The following is a 25,518-nucleotide window of genomic DNA, read 5'->3' on the forward strand; positions in this document are numbered from 1 at the left end:
CTAACGTGTTTCTGGAGCCAGAAAACCCTTGTTTCTCTCCACCTGGTGGAAGTTATTTCCCTGTTGTGATCATCTTCCCTCACCTCTCCTTACATGGCTTACCTATGGCCACTGCTTTTTAGCAAATAGCAGCCTCTTTGTAGATCATCTTAGCAACATGTACTAAGCAGGTTATTCAGACACTTAAAGGAGAAATTAAAGAAACAACGTCCCTCACGATAAAGCAAATAAAAACCAAGAAGGTTTTATAAATAAGGGCAAAGTATAACGGTCATTCCAGAGTTCAACAACAAATTAAATTACAAATTTTAGTTGGGCCCAAATTCAGAAAGGAGTGTTCCCTCTGACTTCAGATAAATAAGTTAAACAACTTCTGTCCAGGTGGGGCTTGGCGAGACCATCTGAGAAGCACAGAGGAGGAGAGCTGGGAGGGCAGCTCTGAAGCCAGTCCCCTGGGCCTCAGTGCTGGCTCCACCGCTCATCTGGCTGATTCTTTGTGCCTCACTTTCCTCATCTGGAAAATGGGAGTGATAAATAGTACCTCCCAGGTGTGGTTATCGAGTACACTAAACCAATTACAACAGAGCCTGGCACAAACGTGGTAAAACACTCAATAGACTGTACTGATTATTATTATTGCTACTTATCTTTTCTCTACTGCTCTAACTTATGACACCCAAGTGTCCCCAAACCTAAAAAGCACAGCTGGTTTATTAGCCTAATTGAAGCTGCAGGTAATTTCACTCAAATTCTATTTCAGTTGGTTGCAACGGCACATTCCAATGGCTCCTCCTGTCGTGGGCAGAGCTGAAAGGCTACTCTGCAATGTGGTCTGCAGGGTCATGCTGCTACCCTGGTCATCTGCTACATAAGGCAGCACAGAAATTTCTTTTATAGGAATAAGCACACCTGAGCACATTCCAACAACTGTGTGCTTCCGCTTTTTGTGTCGGGAGGTGAGAGGGTTCACAGGGGAAAGAGGACACTCTGAGTCAGGATGCACAGCATGGGGCAGGTCACTGGGACTGTGCACACCGCAAAGCGTGAGGTCAGCAACAGCATGTGAGACAGATGTGCAGACTGGCACGAGGAGGGCGCAGCTCTGCCCACGAGCCACCCTCAGAACTGCCTCTCCCTCCAGCCCACTTTAAAGGGGCTGCAGTGACCAGCGGAGGCGGTCTCCGCCCCACCCTTCCTCTTGTCTGCAGGCTCCTCGGCTGACCTGCTAATGAGGGGGGAAGTGTTCCAGCGCACCCAGCAGGCGAAGAAATGGGGGTGAGGGTTTACGGAAGGAGTTCTTCAAATCTCTCAACGCTCTATGTCCAGGTTTATACAGCTTTCAAAAAATAAAATAGGGCACGGTAATGTTCAGCGTATTTTCCTTAAGACATAGCTTGTAACTTCACATATGCTTTACACTGATTCTTCAAAACTTGAGAGGGCCAGGGAAGAGGCCACTGCTTTAAGAATCTGATAAAAACTACAGACCTTCTCTTTGACCCTTAGAACACGGTTCACGCACATATATACTGACATTGCCCAAGAAGGCATCACCAGTCTCCCACAGGCCGAGCGTGGAGGCCCTTGAGTGCAAGGGCCTGGCTATGAATTTCTTTCCAACTGCATTTTGTCCAGATTTTCAAAGGGCAGAAAAGACAATATTATGGCTTTAAGTCTGTTTAGCACAAAGCTTCAGGGCCAAGTACTTCAAGTTCTACAAATACTTAAATGCAGGCAGTCTAGAAATCCTGAGAAAACCCCCCTGAGAAGTCAAATACTTCCATCTTGTTCTCGATACGAGAATCGATAGCACGCTTATTTGGTAACACGCCTACTTCATCAAGGGGCAGAAGTTTACAGGGCAAGGAGGTTGTGGCTCTAACTCTCCTGGTGGCTGGGCGCCACAGTCCTGGGGGTGCAGGTTGGGGTCGCCATGGGGCAGGGGTGGAAGGAGGCTGGCTGCACCCGCTGCTCAAGGAAGAAAGATCAAGTATCTTTGATGCCTAGCCAGCAGGTCAGGGAGATGCTGCTCAAAATGGCCAAAAGACTAGAGCTGGACTTTTTAAAATTAAAGTGTTGTCAAATTTATCCTTTCTTAGAGCGTTGAAAGAACGTGCAGACTCCACTGGACCTATAAACAATGAGGGAGAGGAAAGAGTGTGTGGAGGCAGACAGCCTCATGGAAAACAGCTGTACGCTTATTCAAATGGGACTGAGTTAGGAGAGCAAGCAAGTCTCCTGGGGGAGCGGGTAGGAGGGAAGGATTAGAAATGTAAAAGAAGTGCTCCCGTGGACCTGAGTGGGGTCTGCTGCCGTATCGTCCACACACATCTTCCCAGGATCGGCAGCTGTCTGGGGCTTCTGGACAAACACTGGCCCCGGGGAGAAATGCCAAGCCGTGCTCGTCCAGTCACAGACCCCACAGAGCACGAGTGCACTGCAGCGTTCTTCACATTCTTCCATGTGCGAACAAGATTCACGGACCATTTCCCCATCACAGACACAGTATGACAGCTCTCTGCGCTGGACAGTCATTATGAAGAACACAGGGAAACAGCTCCACTTACATGGTTAATGAAGAGACTCTTGCGTTTTTCTCTCACTGTGAAAACAAAAGATGCAACAGAAATGTTACTCGCCTGCGTGCCAAACCCTTGCAGGCTGTTGAGGACGGGCCTCTGCGTCAAGGTCCCATCCTTCCACCAACCAACGTGCCCAGATGCTCAACTTACTACATAAGAAATGCAACCTGCACAAATGCAGATCTGACCTCGGCTAGCTAACAGAGCAAAACCTAAACCCACTGACAACATGGCACCCAACAAAATCACTGCAGCCATAGTTAACTGAGGGGTAACAGCTTTCTAAGAACTAAATAAAGTAGCAACTAGTAAATCTCATAAAACTTGCATGCATCCACTAATTTAAGATGATCAACAGATAACAGGACTATTTATTTCTAACCCAACCAGACCCATAAACGTCCATACTATTTGGGTGAAATATGATAACAACAATACCCATAACAGCATTAAAATACAGGACAGTGTATGTCGAAAGCATTATTGGTCATGGAATCCAATTACTCTCCGTGCTGGTGCAGGGGAGGAAAACCGGCTTCTGTGGAGGCCGCCCAGAGCATCCTGCCCCCTCAGGGAGGCTGATCCAACTCACAACAAAAACACCGCCCCTTCTGAAATGCTGTTCTCACGCTCTGTGTGCGAGGTGTGGTCTGCACCCAGCCTTCCGTGCCCCAGATCCCAGTGTTTCTCAAAATGGGGGCCCCTCAGCCCCAAAGATGTAGAAGGGGGACAGGGAACCCAGAGGAGCTTTTTGACAATGTAGTAACATTGAGTTTTGCATTTTCTTTCCTGAAGACTTACTTTTGAGAATATACACTAATCAATCAACACAGGTAATGAGCAGGCCACTGGAGAGGACAGAGATATATTTAAATCAAAAGGGAAGCTAGGAACACTAGTTGCGAGTGTTCGAGGAAAAGGGCAGGTGGGACTCTTTCATTCAACCTGGATTCGATTCCCTGTCCGTGCCTGGCAAGGAGGTGAGGCTGCTCTAGAGGGCGCATGAACGCTGGTGCTTCCCCAGGCTCCCGAGCGCGTTGGGTTAGACCAGGCGCCTCCAGATGACAAGAGCAGTGGATACAAGTGACAGTCATTCACATGGCTGGTAAAGCCTTTCAGGTGTACTTCCCAGAAACTCGAAAGTGCGGAGCTCCTACAACCAGGTGAGAAACTCTTTGGCAAATAAGTGGACTCCAATTCCTTACTGTCAACAAAACTGAAGACTGAACTGCAGCTATCAGGAATTATTTTGGATGATAAATCCCTTGGAGTTTTTTGACATATAAACCAAATAGAGTAGAAAGAATTTAGTGATTAACAAAACTCCTTCCATCCCCACCTATTGATGTGTATAAACAAAACTCTTCAGCACTTACACATCCATAAAAACAAGAAGATCTGATGACTAGCACCTCGTTCCAGCTACATGTAATAGTCATACACAGAAACATCTCAGTAAGAAATGTTTTTCCAAAAATTATTTCACTTTTCTGTTTAATAGCTATTCATTAACATTTTAATGCTTGTATTGTTTTGATCAACTGGGAACTAACAATAATGATACCACAATCCAGAATTTATTTATAACACTGAGAGACTTATGAGAAATAAAAATTAAATTCAAGTGAGATCCGTATTTTCATAGAAGTATGATAGTGTGACAAGTGAGTTTTAGAAATCGAATATATTACGTTAGGATAAAATTCTATGAAGAAAATGGCACGGAAATACAAGTTCAAGATGAAAGGAATGATATGAAATTTCCAACTGTTAAAGAAGAGAGTGTTCATACATTTTTAAATGACTGCTGATGGTGGATTACCAAACCACCATGGTATTAAGATATTATTTGAAACATTTTTTAAAAGAGGGACAGTTTTATTTTAAAGTACCAATGTTTACATCAGAAATTACATCCTTTGATAGCATGAAAAATTGGTATGGTCAACATAAAAATGTTTAAAGGAGTTCATAGTTTTTAAAAGTTATTTTCCATGGTTTATAGCATGAAAATCAGCAGCATAAGAGCTTTAGGCTCCTACGGATTCTTCAATATCTCACTGCAAAAGCATCCCCTGTGGAAACTGGGAAGCTGTGGGGAGACACACAGTGACTGACGGGGAACTAGAGAGACAGGCACCCTAAACAGGGCACCCAGGACCATGATAAAGAGAACTGGGACCCTCACAGGCACAGGGTTTGGCTGCCTGCAAATGTCTGACTAAAGGAGAACTAAAAGGCTGGTCCTCTCATCATGCAGGAGTTCAACACTGCCAGGAACAAAAGCAGGACCCCAAAGAGAGGAAGGCCACAAAACGTTTCTCAATGTCAGTGTTTCTGAATGACTGTGCAAAGAAAACCAGAGCTCATATTTTAATTTCTGATTTTAGTCTTTCTACTTTGGCTTCAAGTCATTCAAGGGACAAGTTGCTTTTATTCCTTTAAATATTTCAAGGAACTCCTGAAAAACACACAGATCACACATTCACATTCACACACACACACACACACACACACACACACACACATATAGGTTTTCATTTTTGTCCAACTTCCTTCTTAAAGCAAAGAACTTTTCTAAAAACCAAACTAATTAAAATAAAAAAAAATACACTTTGACTGTTTTCTCCTAATACTTAAAAGAGTAGGCTCTCATGTCTTTGAAAACAGCAAATTAAAATGGAATAGAAAAGGAAAAGACAAAATCAACTGCAATTCTCCCCCACAAGCAGAAATGAGAGCACGAAAAGGCCAGGCTGAGCAGACTAATCTCTCACAGGCACCTCCTCTCCCACTACAAGGAGCCTTTGGTCCTTTCTTTGTTGAGTGGTTCTCATACAAAGAAAGTCCACACTGACATCTCATATGTGTGAGGAAATGACCGAGAGAGCAGTCCGTTGGGCTTGGGACAGGACTTCCCTAACTTCAGCCAGCTGGGGAGGTCTGATCAGGAATGCCTTCCGTGATCACAGTCAGCCCAGCCTAAATCTCTTTGCTATTCAGAGGGAAAAGGAACTTAACAGCCAGGAAGCTCCTAATGACTTAATGCAGGCACATCTAAAGCAGAATCACGGAACAGCTGGTGGCAGGGAGCGTGGCAGGCAGAGCCTGTCTGCCAGGCCGAGTGCTGAGGAAGGAAGGAGGACGAGGGTCTTCAGAGCAGAGAGCTGTGAAGGCCGTGGTCCGGGCGGAGCTGCCCCAGCATAACTGCCATGGCCCCATCCATGGTCTCCCACCCAGAAGCCTATCCTGAACTGCAAAGGAGCACATCGACCTCAAGAAGAGATCACCAGATTCAAATGAAAATGTGTGCTTATAAGCTCACATTACAACACTTCTTCCAAGGTTGGGGTCAGGGGGGCACAACTGGAGCACGTGGAACCCACAGGTTTTAACTGCTCTAGTACTCCTGGAAGTGGAGGGAGTGCTGCAATGGCAATGGAAGTTTACCCAAGTGAAGACAGATCACAATCAAATCAAGAATGTCTCCTGGCTTTGTCTTTTCCTTTCAACCACCTAGGGTGAACACATCCTCTGTATCAGGCAGAGCAAGGCAAAGGGATACTGAGATCCAATATCACACGTTCCGTTCCCTCCAGGAGCTCGTTGGTGATACACATGAGGAAATAGTTTTAAATACCACAATATGGTTCAGATATGAAGAAATATTCACAGGGTACCCTCAGGACCACTTAATCTAGCCTGAGGGGTCAAGAACACCTTCAAGGAGGAAGTGATAGCAGAAATGAGCCTTGAAGACTGAAGAGATGAGCTGTGTGGAAGACAGAAGGGAAAACCCAGCTAAACGCAAAGGAGCAGGGGGCGAGTGGCGCCCTGGGGTGCCGCAAGCGATCCAGCATGGCGGACACAGTGCAAAAGGAAACAGACTGGAAACGACGGCGGAGGACGGACCTCCAACGGCCTGTATATCACGCTAAGCCGTTTGGAGTTTAACATCAAGGCAACTGGGGAACCACAAAAAAATTTTAACAAGGAAGTGACATAATCAGATCTGATTTACAGAAAGTCTCTTCATCTAGCAGCAGCGTAGACACAGGACTGGGAAGGGAAAAGGTCAAAGGCCAGGCCACAGGCTGCGGCAGGAATCTAAGTGAGAAATTATGGACGGAGGTGGCAGCAACAGGCATGGGAAAGAGTAGTCAGATTAAGGTGACACTGAAGAGGTAAAAACTGATACACTTTCGATTAACCTGGATGCAATGGTGGCTGATAAATGTTTAACAGATGCCTTTTAAATAAAAGAAGAAGAAGAAGAATGCCCTGACTTGTAGCATTTGCCAATTTCCATGCTGTAAACACTGCCATCATGGCTGTTTTGAACTCCTGGCCTGCTGTCACTGATCCTGGAGCTGGAAGAAACGAGCATGGTCGGCTCCAGCACCACAGCCAGCAGGCAAGCACCAGAAGAGGGAAGGGCCTTCTCTGGTCTGGGGAGAGGGAAAGGCAGGAGGCGAACCCCAGTTACTAAGTTCTGTTTAGGACACACTGAGTTAGAGGAACCAAGAGCCTTCAGTGTAAAAGATGTCCAGCAGCCAGTTGGACAGACGGAGTTTGAATACTGCAGAGCAGTATCTGGCTGGACATTCTAGTTGACACGGAAGCCGCAAGGAGCTGTGCGCAGGCCAAAAAGATAAGAGGGTAAAAGCACATAACCCTAGAAAACACTAACATCAGAGGGATAAATGGAGAAGCTGATTAAGATGTCTGAGAAGCACCTTAAAGAAACAGGGGGTTTCTCAGGACCCATTTCCAAATAGCCAATTCTCTGTGATCAACTCACCAAAGCATGAAGTCTTTAAAGTTACCAAATTTACCTATTTTAAAAAAACCCATTTCTTTTCATCATCTATAAGGCAAGTGTTCATTAGTTGGACTTGTCTTCAGCAATACGGCCTGTGTGAGCAAGTGCCACACGAGAGCAGGAGCCACCGGAGGCCGTGTCCTCAGCAGCCTCAGCGGTCACGCCACAGAATGGGGGGAGGGAGGAGGAGGCCAGTGGGAAAGCAAAGGGAAAGGGAAGGAGGAGGCAGCACCAGGGCTTTCACTCGGCAGGTGGGAGACGGTGTCAGTTATTTTTCCTTTTCTTGTTTTTAACCTGTGAGACCCAAGTAGGTTTACACTGAAAGGAAAGAGCCAGCACTTGAGAAACTGAAGCAAAAAACAGAAGGATCAGAGTCACTGATACCCTGATGATCCAGGCAGGAGAGGAAGGGAACGAGAGGTGGGGCAGAGGTGAAGGGGAAGCTACACCTGGGGACGCTGTTAGGTCAGAGAATCCTGCCATCCCTCTCCCGGTGGCAACCAAGATATGTGTCATCTACTTAGAGGCTCTAATTCCATTCCACACAAATCTAGGTAGAAAAATTTCTGACTGATGTTGGTCTGTACCCTAAATTCACAGGAAGCAAGAACCAAATATGAAAATATGCCAGTCGTGTAACTTGTTTTCACAGCACTACATTCAGCGCAAAAAATTGCTTCTGATTCCCACTTTTCATTGTCCCAAACCCTCACCCCATCGCCACTTTCCTGCCTGGCAATACCTACCCCTCCCAATGGGCTCCCACTTCACCAGGTGAAGAAAAAATGTCTTGTTTTGTTTTTACCCAATACGTTCTAAACTTATTTCACAAGTATTTGATACCTACGATGACTTATTCTCACTCTTGGAAACACTGTTTTTTTAATAAATGCACCAAATTCTCTCAAATCAAGTCAGTGGCCTGCTTAATTAAAGAGCGCCAATATTATATCGGCATTATACTACATCAAAGTTGTCACCTAACCACAACTGAGGAGTTATCAGTTCTTATAAATGAACTTACTGTCTTAAATATGTTTATTTTTTAGTCAGTTTAGGACTCTGTCAAAATTAGAGCTGAGCAATTTGCCAAAAGAGTCAGGGCTAGAATCACTAGGGCTCCAGCACTGTAATATAACATCTTCATCACTGTATCATCATTTAACAAATTCCTCCCACTACTCTTTTTTTTTCTTTTTTTAAATTTATTTATTTTTGGCTGCGTTGGGTCTTCATTGCTGTGCAAAGTCTTTCTCTAGTTGTGGTGCTCAGGTTTCTCCTTGCGGTGGCTTCTCTTGTTGCACAGCATGGGCTCTAAGCGCACGGGCTCAGCAGTTGTGGTGCACGGGCTTAGTTGCTCCATGGCATGTGGGATCTTCCCAGACCAGGGATCGAACCTGTGTCCCCTGCACTGGCAAGCGGATTCTTAACCACTGCCCCACCAGGGAAGTCCCCTTCCGCTACTCTTTTCTACAGGAATCCAACTGAGAGACTGTGTTCACCATACTGTGTGTTTTCTCTCTCCTTTACAGTGAGATTAGCCAAGGGCTGAAAAGAGTGGAAAATCCCCCAGGAGAAATTCCATGCCACAGAACAAACTGGTTAGCAGGAGTCTGACAGAAAGAAAACATCTACCCCTAGTGTACAGGCTCAATTCGGTTCTCAAATGACACAACAGAGACAATGGCGCTTTAATTTAGGGTTATATTATACCTTCTTTTACATACTAATTCTTCTGATCTTTAGAGAATTTATGCAAAGATCAATTTTTAAAGGAAAATTTCTGATTCTCGGGGTAGAAACTACTTAGAACCAATCCAGCTGATTGGCAAAATGAGGACAGTTGCTTCAAACAGTAAATTCTAAAAGCATAACTATAAAATAAAGAAACCCCAAGGAAACCACCACCAAACAATATCCTTAGGGGTCACTAAAGGGGATTCTATTTTTATCCTGGGAAATCAAGACAGGCTAGTTGCCAACGTAAGTCTTCTTTAAAAAAAAAAAGAAAGAAGCATAAATATATCAGTAACCTACCGTCCGTCTGAGATTTACTGAGGAATATTGTGCTGGCCCGAGGATGGTCTGAAGGATTGAATTCCATGTTCAAATCTTTAAAGAAAGAAAAAGAAAATATATGAATATTCATCTGATAACTAAAGGGAGTCAAGATTTTCAATCTTAAATTACTAATACATTCAAGGATTCTGGAAAAAACCAACAGTTACTGTGCTAACAGATTCTTCTAGGTTCAACTGAGAACACTGCTATTTAGAAACTTGAGAAAGTCATACAAAAAATTAGACACTTGGCTGGAGATCTATTAGCCGAAAACTCCATTTTCTTTTTAAAAGTCTGCTCTGCACCCAGGATACTACAGAATAGCAGGACAAAGTCCTAACACGTAATTAAGGAGAGTTATGTGCTACAACTGACTCATCTAAACCCCCAGTTAAGCGAGTGATATTTCCTTGTTAAAGTGACTAAAACAGAATACCTCAGCCAAATCAGCATCTACACACTCTGCTTAATCAAGACTGTCCTTTTCTGAAAACTTAATCCTTTAGAGCAAAAGCTCAAGTTGGCCATCTGTGGGCATAACCTGGGCCACGGATGTAAGTTTTGTTTGACTCATTCATTTTCTTTCCTTTGTAAAAAATTTGAGCCAATAGATAATGATTTTTACATTTCAAACACAGACCACAAAGGAAAAAAGAAGGTCTGTGTTTCCAGCTTCTCTTGAGAAATCAGATCATTGGCAACACCAGGCCCCACCACAGCAGTCACAACTGACAGGACCTGAGACCCCAGCGCCCCCAAGCGCCCAGTCCTCACCCTCTGTCTCACTTCGTACCCCTTCTTCCCCCACTGGCAAGTGGCTCTGTAATCCTGCCTTAGAACAGTCTCCAAGGGCTACAGGCTTGTCAGTCCAGTATAAACAATTAGAATCCGATCACAGAAGAGTTCTTCCAATTAAAACAAAAACAAAAAGATTCCACAGGGAAAGAATGGCTAAGCAAAACAAAAGAATAAAGTTAGAGGAGGGAAGAGAGAAGATCAAAAATAATGGAGGGACTTCCCTGGTGGCGCAGTGGTTAAGAATCCGCCTGCCAATGCAGGGGACACAGGTTCACGCTCTGGTCTGGGAAGATCCCACATGCTGCAGAGCAACTACGCCCCTGTGCCACAACTACTAAACCTGCGCTCTAGAGCCCACGAGCCACAACTGCTGAGCCCACGTGCCGCAACTACTGAAGCCCATGTGCCTAGAGCCCGTGCTCTGCAACAAGAGAAGCCACCGCAATGAGAAGACCGCGCACCGCAACAAAGAGTAGCCCCTGCTCACCGCAACTAGAGAAATGCCCATGCGCAGCAACAAAGACCCAACACAGCCAAAAATAAATAAATAAATGAATAAATAAATTAAAAAAACAAAAAAAAAACCGGAAAGTCAGAATGGTCTTCAAATCAGCTTCCAACATCAGAATGAAAACTATTTTGAGTTCCATTACTTCAGTAAATTTGCAAAGAAATCTAATCAACACCAATAAAACCAGATGGTATCTATCCTTAGTTTAATAGCTAATCCAGTCAAAGATAAAAGGAAAGAAAAAACAAGGATGGCCACATGTATCCAGGAGGCAACACCTGTCACAGAGACCCCTCGGCAGACCTCTGAGGTGAGGCCTCTTCCTACATCAGCCGATGGGTCGTTGCACTACAGCTGCTCACCTCCCGCTGGGGGCTTGAGGAAAGCGACACCTGAATCGCAAACACTATCTTTATTATCTGGTCCTTCTTCTGTAACAAGTATTAAAGTTATATATAGTGGTTTCACAGCTGAAGGCATTAAGGGATTCTGATGGAAGGAGAAAGACAGAGGAAACAATTTTTCAAACTTGCTTCCATTTGTACTAGATAAAGTTAGGCCAGAAATTTCTGGTAAAAATGAGTCTGTGAGGAGCCTGACCAGAATGCTCGCTTATGTCCCGGGTGGTTTCCTGAATGGGTGACAGGCCAGGTATCATTTCTACCCATTCAATGATACAGAGCAAGTCAGGAAGAGTTCAGAGGAGCCTTCAAGCTCTGGGCTTGACGTGATGTCACAGATGAGGCGAGTGAGGCCAAGAGAGCTAAGTGTCGAGCGGGGTGATAACAGAACGTGGGTTGGGAGCTGTGGTCTCCAGCGGCAAGTCCAGAGTTTCCCCACCGTCCCTGTTAGGCCAGACCTTGCTCAGATCCCCAGTGCCCCAAAAGGACTGGAGCCTGGAACAGGAGGGAGGTAGAGGCTGATGCGGAAGGAAATCCAGAAGCCCCTAAAGCTGGCTTCCAAGTTCTCCCTGGAATTTAAGTTTTAGGATCTAGATCCTAGATGAGATAACCAGGAAGTTTCCACAAAGAGAAAAATCAAGGACTTGTTTCTGGACACAGGGCAATGCAATGTTGCTGAGGGAAACAGATCATCAGTTAAATTTTATGTGAAAGCACATCCAAATGTTTACACTTGTTAGGGGGCAACATCTCATGAGCTGCCAGGACATTACTTAAAAAAGGATTTAACAGCAAGTTGGTGTGCATTTTCTCCAATCCTAAGCAGATTCATATTCCGTAACTGTGGCGTGCACAGTAAACCCTACGCCCAGGTGCAAGCCAACAGGCCAAGTTCCCAAGCTCGTGCAGGCCAGGCCTGAAGGGACAGAGTGCTCGGGGCGCCCTTGCTGTGAAGGAGGGCCAGCCACAGAGGCCGATTACCTAGCCTGACTTAAATATGCAAAATGGCACCAAACAAAGGTACAAGGAACTGCCAGGTGTTTCCTAAGACAGGGAGCAGCCCCAGACCTTGAAGAGAATACAGAAAGTTATTCACAGTGTGTGCTTTGGCAAGGGAACTCCAACTTTGGGGGGAACAAAAATGGGAAAAGGCAGCCTTCTCACAAGCCAAGCAAAATAAACCTGCTGTGTCACTCAAACTTACACTCCGAAGTCATGATAAACCGCTACTTTAGCCATGAAGAAATAAGTCCCCACGCTGCAGTCAGGGATCGGGCACAACAAACTAAACTGGAGCACATTCCGAGGAAGGCGACGCTCCCCGTTGGCTCAGGGATGCTTCTGAATTGCAAGAATTAAAAAGAAGAAATTCACAGGCTATTATGCTTAAAATTAGAGATTATGGATGAAATAAAGCACTCTGCTACAGTCGGTTCTGACAGTATAGTACCTATTTTGAAGTCACCACCATGTCAAGTACTCCTCCGCCCCCCAAGTCCCTCCTGGAGACTCCCAGTGCCCCAGCTCTCCCCCAGACGGGCCTTTCCAGAGCACACACAGCTCCCACCTGCCCCCATCGAGCTCCTGAAGTACCTGAGTACTAACCCACCCAGAAGAGGAGTAACTTATAAATTTTAAATATTTACTTGCCTGGGACTTCCCTGGTGGTACAGTGGTTGGGAATCCACCTGCCAGTGCAGGGGACACGTGTTCGAGCCCTGGCCCGGGAAGACCCCACATGCCGCGGAGCAACTAAGCCCGTGCGCCACAAACTACTGAGACTGTGCTCTAGAGCCCGCGAGCCACAACTACTGAAGCCCGCGCCTAGAGCCCGTGCTCTGCAACAAGAGAAGCCCCTGCTCTCCTCAACTAGAGAAAGCCTGCACGCAGCAACGAAGACCCGACGCAGTCAAAAACAAACAAACAAATAAGTAAATATTTACTTGGCTGTGTGCCATTTCAGTGTCGTATGAACAGACGTCACTGCCCTTACTGAAGAGTGAATCCCCATCCCTGAAAGACCCCGAGATGAGCTGGGTGGTGACACACATGGGGGCCAACAGCTCTGTAGGAAGGTCAGCACAGCCTACAGGATGACTTACAATTTAGTCACCACTAGTGCACAGGACCAGCTAGTGAACAATGAGGAAAGAAGATTCTGACCAAATCCTGCGAGAAAGAGAGTAGTGTGCTTAAAACAAAAGCACTCAGGGCTTCCCTGGTGGCGCAGTGGTTGAGAATCTGCCTGCTAATGCAGGGTACACGGGTTCGAGCCCTGGTCTGGGAGGATCCCACATGCCGCGGAGCAACTAGGCCCGTGAGCCACAACTACTGAGCCTACGCGTCTGGAGCCTGTGCTCCGCAACAAGAGAGGCTGCGATAGTGAGAGGCCCGCGCACCCCGATGAAGAGTGGCCCCCACCTGCCACAACTAGAGAAAGCCCTCGCACAGAAACGAAGGCCTAACACAGCAAAAATAATTAATTAATAAACTCCTACCCCCAACATCTAAAAAACAAAACAAAACAAAAAAGCTCTCAAACAAAGCAATGGACTCTAAGAGTCAAAAATTTTACACTGCTTTTTTTTTTCCCCCTGGCAAGGCTATACAGTTGAATTCGGTTAAACTGAACTCTACGCCAGGTATTGTGTTCAGTCCTGCTGATACCAAAAGACTACTTTGGCGTGGTAACCATGTCTGTGTCTTTACCTTTCCAGTTCTCCACACAAACTATCTCATGGTCATAAGAATGCATTCTTCATTTTCAAAGGGCTATAGTCAATTAATGGTGAGACAAAACATGTATTTAGATGCCTTCATAATGCATCACATGTTATTTCTGTCACAGAGATGCCTTCATAATTAACTGTGGAGGGGTAAATGAGCATCCTATTAGATACCACGAATATCACCACTGGGGGGTGGTCAAGGCCAGTCCAACCTGCCACACTTTTCACTCATTCAACAAACCATCACTGAGCATCTTCTGGGTACCAGGTACTGCTGAGTTCCACATCCTGAAGATACAGAATTGAACAAAACAGATCAAGTCCCTGATCTAGTAGAGTATCCTTCTAAGCTGAAGGTGAGAAGTACCAGTAAAGAAAACAACAAGGATGGAAGACCATCAAGAATATAAATTCTAAAACCCACATCCGGAAAGCTGAAAGCTGAAAGCTGACAATCCTGGAGTTCTAGGAATCATTCATTCCCCAAGGAGAAGCTCAAATGGTGGAGTAAAAGTAACACGTTTTATAATGTGGAAGATCTAGATGTGATAAGATATATATATATGTGATATGTGATAAGATATGTGATAAGATATATATAAGATCTGCTAGCTCTATGGCCTCGGGCAAACTGCCATCCTATTCCAGGTTTCATTCCCTCAGCTATAAAGCAGGTGAGTAACACCTTACCCGGAGGAGTGCTGTGAGAATAGCAGTTATGCAACAAAAAGCAATAAGCAGGACTCGCGCCACAAAATAGGAGCCCCATAAACAATGCTATTAAAATTTTAGGGTACTGATAAACAGTGTGCCCCAGCATCTGGCTCAGTGCTGAAGACACACGTCAAACCTGGAGACAGTTAAATGTGTTAAACCTCCGTCATCCAATCTCTGCTCCCTAAGGGGTCCTGACGTTCACAACTTCGGCATTCCCTGCTGGTGACAGAGGTCCTCCTACCTCTTACAATGACAAGATGATCCATCATGACAAGATAAACCAGCCTCTGAGGCGGGGGTACTTCAGCGAGAAAAGGCAGTTTTAGGAAATGTGACAGAATTCCTAGGGTTGACTTCAACCTAATGCTTAGGAAGCAGTTTGGAACCACTTCTTTATGCTGATGATACTTACTAAGACACATGTCAAATTAAAATACTAACAGAACATTCTAAGACTCTATTGCCAGACTATCAGGTGATAACAGAAATACTCAGTCACACTGCTTTCAGTCCATGTTTCAGCTAAGTAAAAGGCATGATAGGATTCCTTTAGTCAAAAGTGAAAATAAATCTAACAGCTGGGAACCTAGTGTAATTAACAACGCAGTCAGCCCTCCATGTCTGCACCCATGGGTTCAACCAACCTTTGGTCAAAAATAGTTGGAAAAAAAAATTCCAGAAAGTTCCAAAAAGCAAAACTTGAATTTGCCACACATAGGCAACTTCTTGTATAACATTTATATTTCATATTTACAATTAGTTATATAAAATTTAACATAGTATTAGGTATTGTAAGTAATCTAGAGAAGACAAAGTATACAGGAGGATGTGGTAGGTTACATGCAAATACTATGCCATTTTATATAAGGGACTTGAGCGTCCATGGATTTTGGAACCGATTCCCAGTGAATACCAAGGGATGACTATATTCTCCCATGCCACATAATGTAGTTTTTTCTGTCCTTTCCACAGATGTCACACCATTGTTCATCTCAGCTTCTAAAACAGCACCAATGCTATAAAAGATCCGTGTGATAAAATAATGCCTAAGATAAGTGGGAGTCATAATCCATCACTGATGGTTTGGAAATTTAGAAAAAAGGAAAACAGAACAGTGCAGCAAGGCCTAAACTGTGCTGGGTCTAATTTGGATAGACGAGGAAACATAAAAGACAACCTTTGGGGGTTCCCTGGTGGTGCAGTGGTTGAGAGTCCGCCTGCCGATGCAGGGGACACGGGTTCGTGCCCCGGTCCGGGAGGATCCCACATGCCGCGGAGCGGCTGGGCCCGTAAGCCATGGCTGCTGAGCCTGCGCGTCCGGAGCCTGTGCTCCACAACGGGAGAGGCCACAGCAGTGAGAGGACCGCGTACCGCAAAAGGAAAAAAAAAAAAAAAAAAAAAACAACCTGGGGCTTCCCTGGTGGCACAGTGGTTAAGAATCCGTCTGCCAATGCAGGGGACACGGGTTCAAGCCCTGGTCCGGGAAGATCCCACATGCCGTGGAGCAACTAAGCCCGTGCGCCACAACTACTGAGCCCGCGTGCCTAGAGCCCGTGCTCTGCAACGAGAAGCCACCGCAACGAGAAGCCTGCGCACCGCAACGAAGAGTAGCCTCTGCTTGCCTCAACTAGAGAAAGCCCACATGCAGCAACAAAGACCCAAGGCAGCCAAAAATAAAATAAATACATTTATTTAAAAAAAAAAACAACCTGCAAAATCAGAGACTTCCTACCTCCTACCTCCTTTCTCTGCATTGCCAGCCCCAGATTGATCACTGTTCCAACAAATCATCCAAAAGATGGGCTGTTCACTTCGGCCTCGACAATCAGTGAGTAGAGCCCAAAGGATTCAAGGATCCTGTGATCCCTTGATAGTTTGGGGAACTCCGTGGTAGAAAGTCAACTTAGATTCGAAGGCCAACTGTGGTCAGCTAACAATCCCAAACTTAATCTTAAGATGATTCCATCAGGTCTGTTTCCTATCTGTAAACAAATATTTGACATGGTCATAATCTCAAACTTTTAATTTCAATTTTAGGTAGTCATATTGCTAAATGTGACTAGGGTCTGCAAAGCAATGATGAAAAATCAACAAATAACGCCTGTTAATTTTAAATGAGATTGGCTTACTTTTATTTTTTAGTCACTATTGACCCACTGCCTGAAAATCAGGGATTATCTCCATTCGTTAGGGCCAATGAGACCAAAATACAGAGCTTGGCCCCCTGGTTTGCTCCATGCAGTCGCCACCAGGCAAGCCCCAAACCCAGGCGCCCACATCAGCATCCCTGTTTATAACTTCTGTAGCTGGTGCCGTGGCAGCAAACTGCTGTTACTACAATTCCAGTTAATTCCAAAGCCATCTTTTGTACCCCTGCCCCCGCCACCGACTTCACGTTTATTCTTTACGATTCTTTACGATTATTCTAACACACTCAGACTGGGTTATTTTCCATTCTCACTCTCCACGTTGATCCGTGAGTACATGTCCCGGGGTGCACCCCTTTCAGCCTGGGTCTGCGCCGGGACGTATGTGTCTCTGTGTGCACCTCTCTGTGAACACACATCTGACTCCCATTCAGGTGCTCTCTGTCTGTCTCTCCATCTCCCTCTTTCCAACCTGTCTCTCAGTCTCTCTTCTACTCACTCTTTTTCTCTCCCCATATGTTTCCTCTGTCCGTCCCTCACCCTCTCTCCAGTCTTTCCACTGTCTCTTTCAAATATTCTGTGTTAACATGAACCAAAGGAGAGAAAGATCCTAACGTTTAAGATTGTTAAACGTTAAGACAGATTGTTCCACCAATGCAGCAGACTAGATGACCTAAAAGCTCTCATACTACAAGCACTTAGAAATGTGAGATAAAACATAAGACATCCATTTAAAAGCCTAGAGTGTGTAGCTAGGGAAATGGCCGGAGGCTCTAACCAAAAAGAGAACTGGAGTCTTCTGGCAGAACAAAGGCTTCCCAGCTTTGTGAGCTGGGTCTTGGGCTTCAACCAAGGTGACCACACGTCTTGGTTCACATCTATTACCCTGGTATAATTACTAATTCTATCCTCTTTACTTACAATGTCTTGATTTGGAAGTCACCTTGTTTTAATGTCCTGCAGGATAGGATATAAGCCAGTAGAGTGGATACAAGTTAGAAAAGATGCTTTTATATATGTCTGGAACCCTCGAAGAGCTACAATTACAACAAAAACTGAATTAGAAAAAAAAAGTTATCTATGAACTTTCCAGATGAAAAAGGAGCTGGGCCTCAGTGGGAGAAATGTCTCCCAGCACCCCAGTAACTGGTAACCACAGGTCTGTCTGTATCTCTAACATGGTTCTGGAGTTCCCCTCTACTCTGCATGTGTAGTGCAGGGAACCCTGTGACAGAAATTTACACCAAACGGGTCACATGCCAGTGAGATCCCTGGGTGCCTGGCAGAAGTAACTGCAAACCGCTCTGGAGAAGCCTGCGTCCCTGAACCCCGCCAGACGATGCCCTCTGAAGACAGGCTCACCATCCCAAACGGCAAGACACAGAGGAAACGATCCATCACAAGCAAGGGTCAAGAGACACAACAAATGGCGAGACTGGCCCTAGAGAACCTGCGGTAACAGAGCTGGCTACAGACCATAAAATAAGCGTACATTGCAGTATTTAAAGTCCAGCAGAGAACAAGATAAAAAATGTACAGTTGAAAACTAGAAGACTGAATTCTGGTGAGCAAATCATGTTACTTCTCTGAGTCTCAATAAATAAGGATGATGGTAACAGGAACGCTCTGACAGGCCACTGGGTCCTGTGATGATCAGAGACAGTACACGGTAAAGCCAGTGGGATCCGGGGGCCCCACCTAAAGGCTGAGTGGGGTCTTCATCCCCTCCAGTCAGTACCAACTGAGGACAGGAACCCTGTGTACAAAGTCCAAATGCTCAACAATAATTAACAAACAAGCTGAATAATGGAAATACATAAAAGAATGATCAAGTGAAGTAGCTCTTTTCAGCTTTTTTAAAAAGGAAAGAAAAAGGAAAAGAAAAACTGGCAAGGACCAAGCATCAACTCATATGTAGATTAATTCAAAAAGAATCTCCTAGCAACCAGCTCCTCCTGAGGCATGAATTAGCGCTATCACTGAAACAGGAAAAACATCACTTGGAACGTTGATATTTTAGTATCAGGCAAATAACTAGGTCTAGTATGGGCAACACTGATAAAATTGGCTATTGCAGACAATTAAAAAGTGTCCAAAATGACACCCTGAAAGCTAGTAGAGACATCTGAGTCCCCGTTATTACTTTATTCAACAGTTGACAAATCTTTATATTGAGAATCAACTCGACGTGTGCAAGAAATACAATGTGAAAGCCCCTGCGGCCCCCCAGTGTTTAGGTCTGGGGGTGGGGGAAGCAGACAGGCTGGGGCAGTGACAAGTGTTCTGCTAGGGGCAGTGCCATGGAGAGCCCAAGAGAGAGCTGAGGCTGCTGGGAAGCCAGTTACATTGTGCGTAGAGTGAGGGGTGGGGGGAGAGGGGGGCGCTGGGGATAAAAACATACACGCACCAAGAACATTCAGCCCACAAAAAAGGTTTACTTATGCATTTTAGAAGCAGGCGGGATCGAATAACATCAGGGACAAAGTTACTAATGTTGAGATTTCCCATTAACAAATCAGACATTATTTCCTCTTTCAAACACAAAACCACTGAAAGCCCATACTTACCACAAAGAACACAGAACACAAGCAAGAGGGTGGCAAGAGATCCTCAGATCAAATTCTCACCAAGTAACACCAAGTGTTCCCCCAAAGGCAGCCACCACCAGCCATGTAAATGAGGGTTACACCCGAAGCAGATAAAGAAAGTGCTAAAAACAGAAATCACAGCTATGTAAATCAGGAATTATCTGAAAGCACTTAAAGAAACTAAATAAAACAAATAAAAAACTAAAACAAGATTATAAAAGGATATCACACCAAAGACAGGAAAATAGAAGATACAATTCAGGAGACATACAGTGGAACCTACGTGTGAGAAAACCTGTTGGGTGGGTGACACACCAGGATGTGGGCACCAGGGTGCAGCACCCCAGGACTGTCAGAGGGGAGAGGAACGACCTGGCCCCTACTTGAGTCAGACAGCACAACAGAACGGATGACAGAGGAAGAGCAACTCCACCTCTGTTACAGCCACTTCTATCCCGCAGGATCTGAAGATTGTTTTCTCCGTCCCAATGTGTCATCTAGAGCACTTCTATGATTCCTGGCGGTCAAATTCATAGTCACGTCTGCAAGTGAGATCATCACCCATCGGTATTTTCCTCACTTTCAGACCTGATATATAGCTTATATTTTAGGAAGAAAAGGTTAAATCTAGAATTTACCTCCTACCTCAACCTACAACTACAACCTGCCTTTTGAACATCCCGATTCTGGGGGAAATAGAAAGAAAGGGAATACTGTGGCCTCTGAGGGTCACCTCAGACACAAGGAAATGGGATGCATAACTAACGATAAAATCTGAGATGCAACTGCCAAGGCAGAGTCGTTCTGCATTTAATCAAGTCTGTCGAGCTTCAGAGGGATGGATAACAGGCAGCCAGATGGACAAGATTTGCATTCAGAAAAGCCGCACCGGAAGAGCCAAATGAATGCGCCTCAGAATCCTGCCATCAGACCTCCTGCCTGGTTTAATAAAACTTGAATTTAAACAATCACAAAACCAAAAAGGTTTAAACAATCCATTTCGTTTCTAAAGCTGAATCAATACTAAGGCAGTGAGCCCAGCATGAGAGAAGCTCGGTGCTAACTCTCTTCTGCTCCATTTGAGTGCTCAGCCCTGCTGCACATCTGGCTCTGGTCCAGGCTGCACAGAGACACGGAGAGGACGGGAACGCACATGTCTTCCTTCCAAAACTATCTGGCGAATGGTGAATGCAACTTTACAACCCTGAGCACGTGCTGAGTGCAAGCATACACACGCCAGGGTACACGACAACCCTTACTCCTCTGCAAAACCTGAGACACCTAGCCAAGGAGGACATGCAGCCAAGGACCTACCTAGTCTGCCATTAAAACGGTCACCATGACTGCAAAAGAGAAATGAGGCAGATGTACTCAGGTTCCCTGGCTTGTTAATCTAGTAAACAGTGTTCAATAAGATGGCACAAAGCCAGGGGCTCAGTACTAATCCTGGACCCTCTCCTCTCAAGACCTGGTGAGAGACCAGAGGGAGGGAGCCAGGCACTGCCGCTGAGCTCCAGGCTCCAGGGCCTGCCCAACGTCCTCAGGCCCAAGTGGAGGAGTAGAGGAGTAGAGGCAGCGGCCCGGGTGCTGGGCCTCCTCTCTGTGCTGGCAGCTCAGCGGCGACCCCATGGGGAGCACAGTGGGAGCAGGCCCTCTGGTAGGTTCCTTGTGATGGAGAAGAGGAGGGGAGAATGCCACATATATTCCATTTTTTCCTACCACAATCTACCAGGTTTGGTGAAATTTGATTTTTTAAAAATATTTATTTGGTTCGTCGGGTCTTAGTCTTTAGTTGCGGCATGCAAACTCTTAGTTGTGGCATGTGGGATGTAGTTCCCTGACCGGGGACTGAACCCAGGCCCCCTGCGCTGGGAACGCAGAGTCTTAGCCACTGGGCCACCAAGGAAGTCCCGTGAAATTTGGTTTTTAAGCCAATACTTTTCTCAGCATTCCAAGAAATCCATGGATCAATAAATATATCCTTGCTTTCTATTTTTGAATTTCAGTCAGCCAATGTCACTATGTTGAAAATAGGAAACGTCACTTGTCTGCATGATTCAATGAACTGTCCTTTGAGAAGAGAAAAATACTACCAGGGATTAGCTTGGATTTCAGTGATGCCTTCACCTGGTGGGGGGAAGAGGTATTTTCTTCCATAATTAGAATGTCCAAGAGAGTTCACTGAAATGTCATCCTGCCATGGTTACTATATCCAATGGAAGGGGAGAGTCTGCAGCTACATCAGGCCCTTTGAAACCCTTGGGTAAAAGAGTCACCAATATCATCCTTCTGAGGAGTTAAGAGTGATGCAAGGTTGTGTGTAAGTCACTGCCAGCCTCCTCCTCACAGCGCCCAGTGGCCCGCCTCTGATCCCAGCAGGCTCGAGGTACACAGCACCCCTCCCTCCATCTGGCCAGCAAGCAAAGGGCAAGGTTGTGAGGGGTTGAGAGAGGCGGGCAGACTGGCATCTCCAGCCGACCCTCCTCCAGGCCGCTGTGCAGATGTCCTGTGCAGGCTGCTGTGCAGACGTCCTTCAGTCTTGGGATTCTACCCTAGTGAGAGGATCTCACATGCAGACAAGGCTTTAAGCCCGAAGATGTTCATTACTGCATTATGTATAATAGGAAAAAGAAAACTGTAAATAACCTAAATGTTCGGTAATAAGGGACTGAATAGCTAGGTGGCAAATTTACTATAAGGAAAAATGCGTAGCTATTAAAATAATAATAAATAAATATTTATAAAAAGCTCACACATTTGTAATTGGGGAAATACTTCTATTTATCACGCTAAGTGAAAAGGAAGATACAAAATTTTGTACACAGTGTCACCACAATTATATGCTATACAGGTTTGGGTTTTATTGTTTTGGTGGTGGTGGTTTCATTTTAAATAAATTCAGCTTTTAAAAGTACTAGAAGAAACTACACAAAAATGTTCACAGTACTTCTTTTGTATAAGGCAAGCACAGGAGCTTCTTCTCTCTCTCTCTCTCTCTTTTTTTTTTAAACTCTTCTATATGTTCCAGTTTTTCTCTGTGGGCATATTTATTTTGCACATTCAAAATGGAGAGAGTGTTAGAGCTTCCCTTTCTAAGTATACCAGTGCTACAGAGTTTTCAATCCTACCATTAAATTTCCAACCTCAAAACGTATGGACACCAAGGAGGGAAAGGGGGGAAAGGGCGGGTAGGGTGGGATGAACTGAGAAATTGGGACTGACATATATACACTAATATGTATAAAATAGATAACTAATGAGAACCTGCTGTATAGCACAGGGAACACTACTTCACTTGGCTGTACTGTAGAAACACAACTTTGTAAAACAACTATACCCCAATTAAAAAAAAAATTTCCAACCTCAAAGAACAAAGAAATTTACTCTAAAATGGTGGAAACTTCAGCAGTCATTTAGATGGAAAAGAGAGTTGATAGAACTTCATACCATGAAATGGGAAGACAAACATTAAAAATTAAACAAGTAAAGATTATATTTATTTACTGCTGAATAGGAATATTGTTTCATTCCAGATAAGCAAGGTTATGCTTGGTTTAAGGAAGACCAATACTACTGCAGAGCTGATACAAACTATAGGGCTATTTTGGTATCTGAGAAGGAGGGGAAAAGTCTGCATGTCATTTCTCATTTCAGCAGCATTTAACCTAAAGGTATATGCAGAGACAAACAGACTGTCTCAGTCATAGAACAAATTAATAATCACACAAGTCGCTCTGATCACTCTGAGCCTCAAATGTGGACTGCAGTACAAACTGTTCTCGGAGGCCACTTTCAACATCACTGCCAACAGCTGCACCTTCAATATGCAAAATCATTATTTACCATCTTTTCTCTTGACACTCAACAAGACAAGTTCTATCCTATTCTTTCACCTGTCCCCTATATAAATTAATTCTTGTAGGAACACAGAAATTATTAAACTAATGAATAAGACAAAGTATCAGTCTACTCTTGAGATACATTACTATTTGAACTATTAAAGAATTAAAAAGGGAAGACAGTATCTTATTAAACACTGCACTGTAATACAGAGCTGAAATAAAACTATCAAAATGAGTGAAAGAGAGTGGCAGAGGGCACTGCACCCAAGTTGCCGTGGGATGGACACAGGTGTTCCAGAGGGCGATGCCTGCCTGCTGGGGGTGAGGGTGGGGAGGGGAAGGTGTGCACTGACCGCTCCCCTGCCCAGGCCATCCTCGGGTGAGTCAGTAGCGACTCAGGCCTGTGCTTGGGGAGTGCATGGCCCTGGGTAACAGGTCCAGCCCTGGGCTGACCCAAGATCTATGAGGGACAGGCCTCAGGAAGCCCCTGGGTGTGCCCGTGTCTGCTCTCAACTCACACCATAAAATGTCATTTCTAAAACCTAACCACCTCCACAGAGTGCCTTTCAGAAGGGACCCTACGAGGGGGCCAACAAAAGTGGAAGCCAATCAAACACAACCTGCCAGACAAGTACTCTTCCATTTGTTCAGCACAGCCTTATTACCCTGGCTGCGTTCTGATATCAAAAACATCTTAGACTAATCTGATTTTCTAGTTAGTTTAAGAAGAAATGGAGGGCTTCCCTGGTGGCGCAGTGGTTAAGAATCCACCTGCCAATTCAGGGGACACGGGTTGGAGCCCTGGTCCGGGAAGATCCCACATGCCGTGGAGCAACTAAGCCCGTGCGCCACAACTGCTGAGCCTGCGCTCTAGAGCCCGCAAGCCACAACTACTGAGCCCGCGAGCCACAACTACCGAAGCCCGCACACCTAGAGCCTGTGCTCCGCAACAAGAGAAGCCACTGCAGTGAGAAGCCCGCGCACCGCAACGAAGAGTAGCCCCCGCTCGCCACAACTAGAGAAAGCCCGCACACAGCAATGAGGACCCAACACAGCCAAAAATAAATAAAATAAAATAAAATAAATTTATCATAAAAACAACAAGAAATGGAAAATTACCAACTCATTCTGAATCTAAGGCTCTTGGTAACAGTTACAATTTCCCAAGCACACACACAAAAAGCTGAGAATACAGCCAGCTCTGAGCCTACCAAGCAAAACCACTACGCCCAGGCAGCTAAGCCACCTGTGAAGCAGCAAATCACTCTTCTTTCCTTCTCTCAAATTCATTGTTGTTTAGAGCAGGAGAAGTAGGGGAGAAGATTACTTCACAATGTATATAAACACACAAGCTAATTCTGGGTCTTCTTTAAGCCGTTATCAGTAGCACCTCCTACATATTACACTCTTTTAGAAAATACTAATTAGCAGGAAGTATAAAATGTTATTTGATATAAACGTGCAGTAAATAGGTAAATTTTTTAAAAACAAAGAATCTGCAGATCATAATTACAAGAATCATCTTAAATAAATAAATGGAATGGGGTTAATTTTAAAACCAAAGGATTTTATAGCTGAGACGCCCCCCCCCCCCCCCGCCACCATCTTTTTAAACAAAGGAGAAGAGGCCCGGAGGAAGTCTCTCTCCAAGGTCACAGAAAGTGAGGACTAGCGTGCAGACCCCAAGCCCGATGCTCTCTCACACTAGGCTCCCTTCAGCAGCAGAATCTGCTTTAGACAAGAAATTCGACCCCGTGCATTTAATAGTGCCATTCTCCAAAGCAAAGGACAGAGAGAAAAGGAAGAAAATTAAGGAGGATGAACTTCCACTATATTTAAAATAGACATCTCTTACTAAGAAATATCGATTTATAAAATGCAAAAAATAAACAAGAAACCTCCCAGTAATACCTCCTGACAGCTCCATCTCCAGTATGCAGGATTTAAAGAGGCAGCTCTGAAGCCCCGGACCCCTGACAAGATACCCTCCCCAAGATCCCGCAACCCCAGCGCCACCATCTTCCACAGAAAAATCCCTCCACTCCTGTTTGCTTGCCTCAGTCAACTCAGGAAGCCTGCAGCTCCCAGGCCGCCCTCACTATCCCCTCTCAGCCCCAGAAGGCCCCACACCACCGCCACTGTCTGGCAGCTCCCAACTCCCAAAACACACGTCCTTCCTCAGCAAAATGCCCTGTGTGTGCTCCCACACCTCCCCGCTCTGAGCACCACGTCCCTACACTGTCGGGGGTCTTCTCTGGAGCCTCGCTGTCCCCTTCGAAACCAATTCCTTCTCCCCTCTGGCCCTACCCAGCACCCCCAG

At 45.2% G+C, this 25,518-nt stretch overlaps 1 protein-coding gene across 1 annotated transcript in view; it reads right to left on the reverse strand.

Annotated features, from left to right (window-relative positions):
- The window catches only part of CCNY (cyclin Y), a 126,481-nt gene that overhangs the window by 22,563 nt on the left and 78,400 nt on the right, over window positions 1-25,518 (reverse strand). Inside the window, exons 2-3 of the mRNA XM_019933312.3 lie at window positions 9,442-9,516; window positions 2,568-2,602 (exon numbers count right to left, since the gene is read on the reverse strand). Coding sequence (XP_019788871.1) covers window positions 2,568-2,602; window positions 9,442-9,516 — 110 coding nt within the window. The remainder of the gene's footprint in view (window positions 1-2,567; window positions 2,603-9,441; window positions 9,517-25,518) is intronic.

The sequence above is a fragment of the Tursiops truncatus genome, chromosome 2 (assembly GCF_011762595.2).
Source record: "Tursiops truncatus isolate mTurTru1 chromosome 2, mTurTru1.mat.Y, whole genome shotgun sequence".
NCBI lineage: Eukaryota > Metazoa > Chordata > Mammalia > Artiodactyla > Delphinidae > Tursiops > Tursiops truncatus.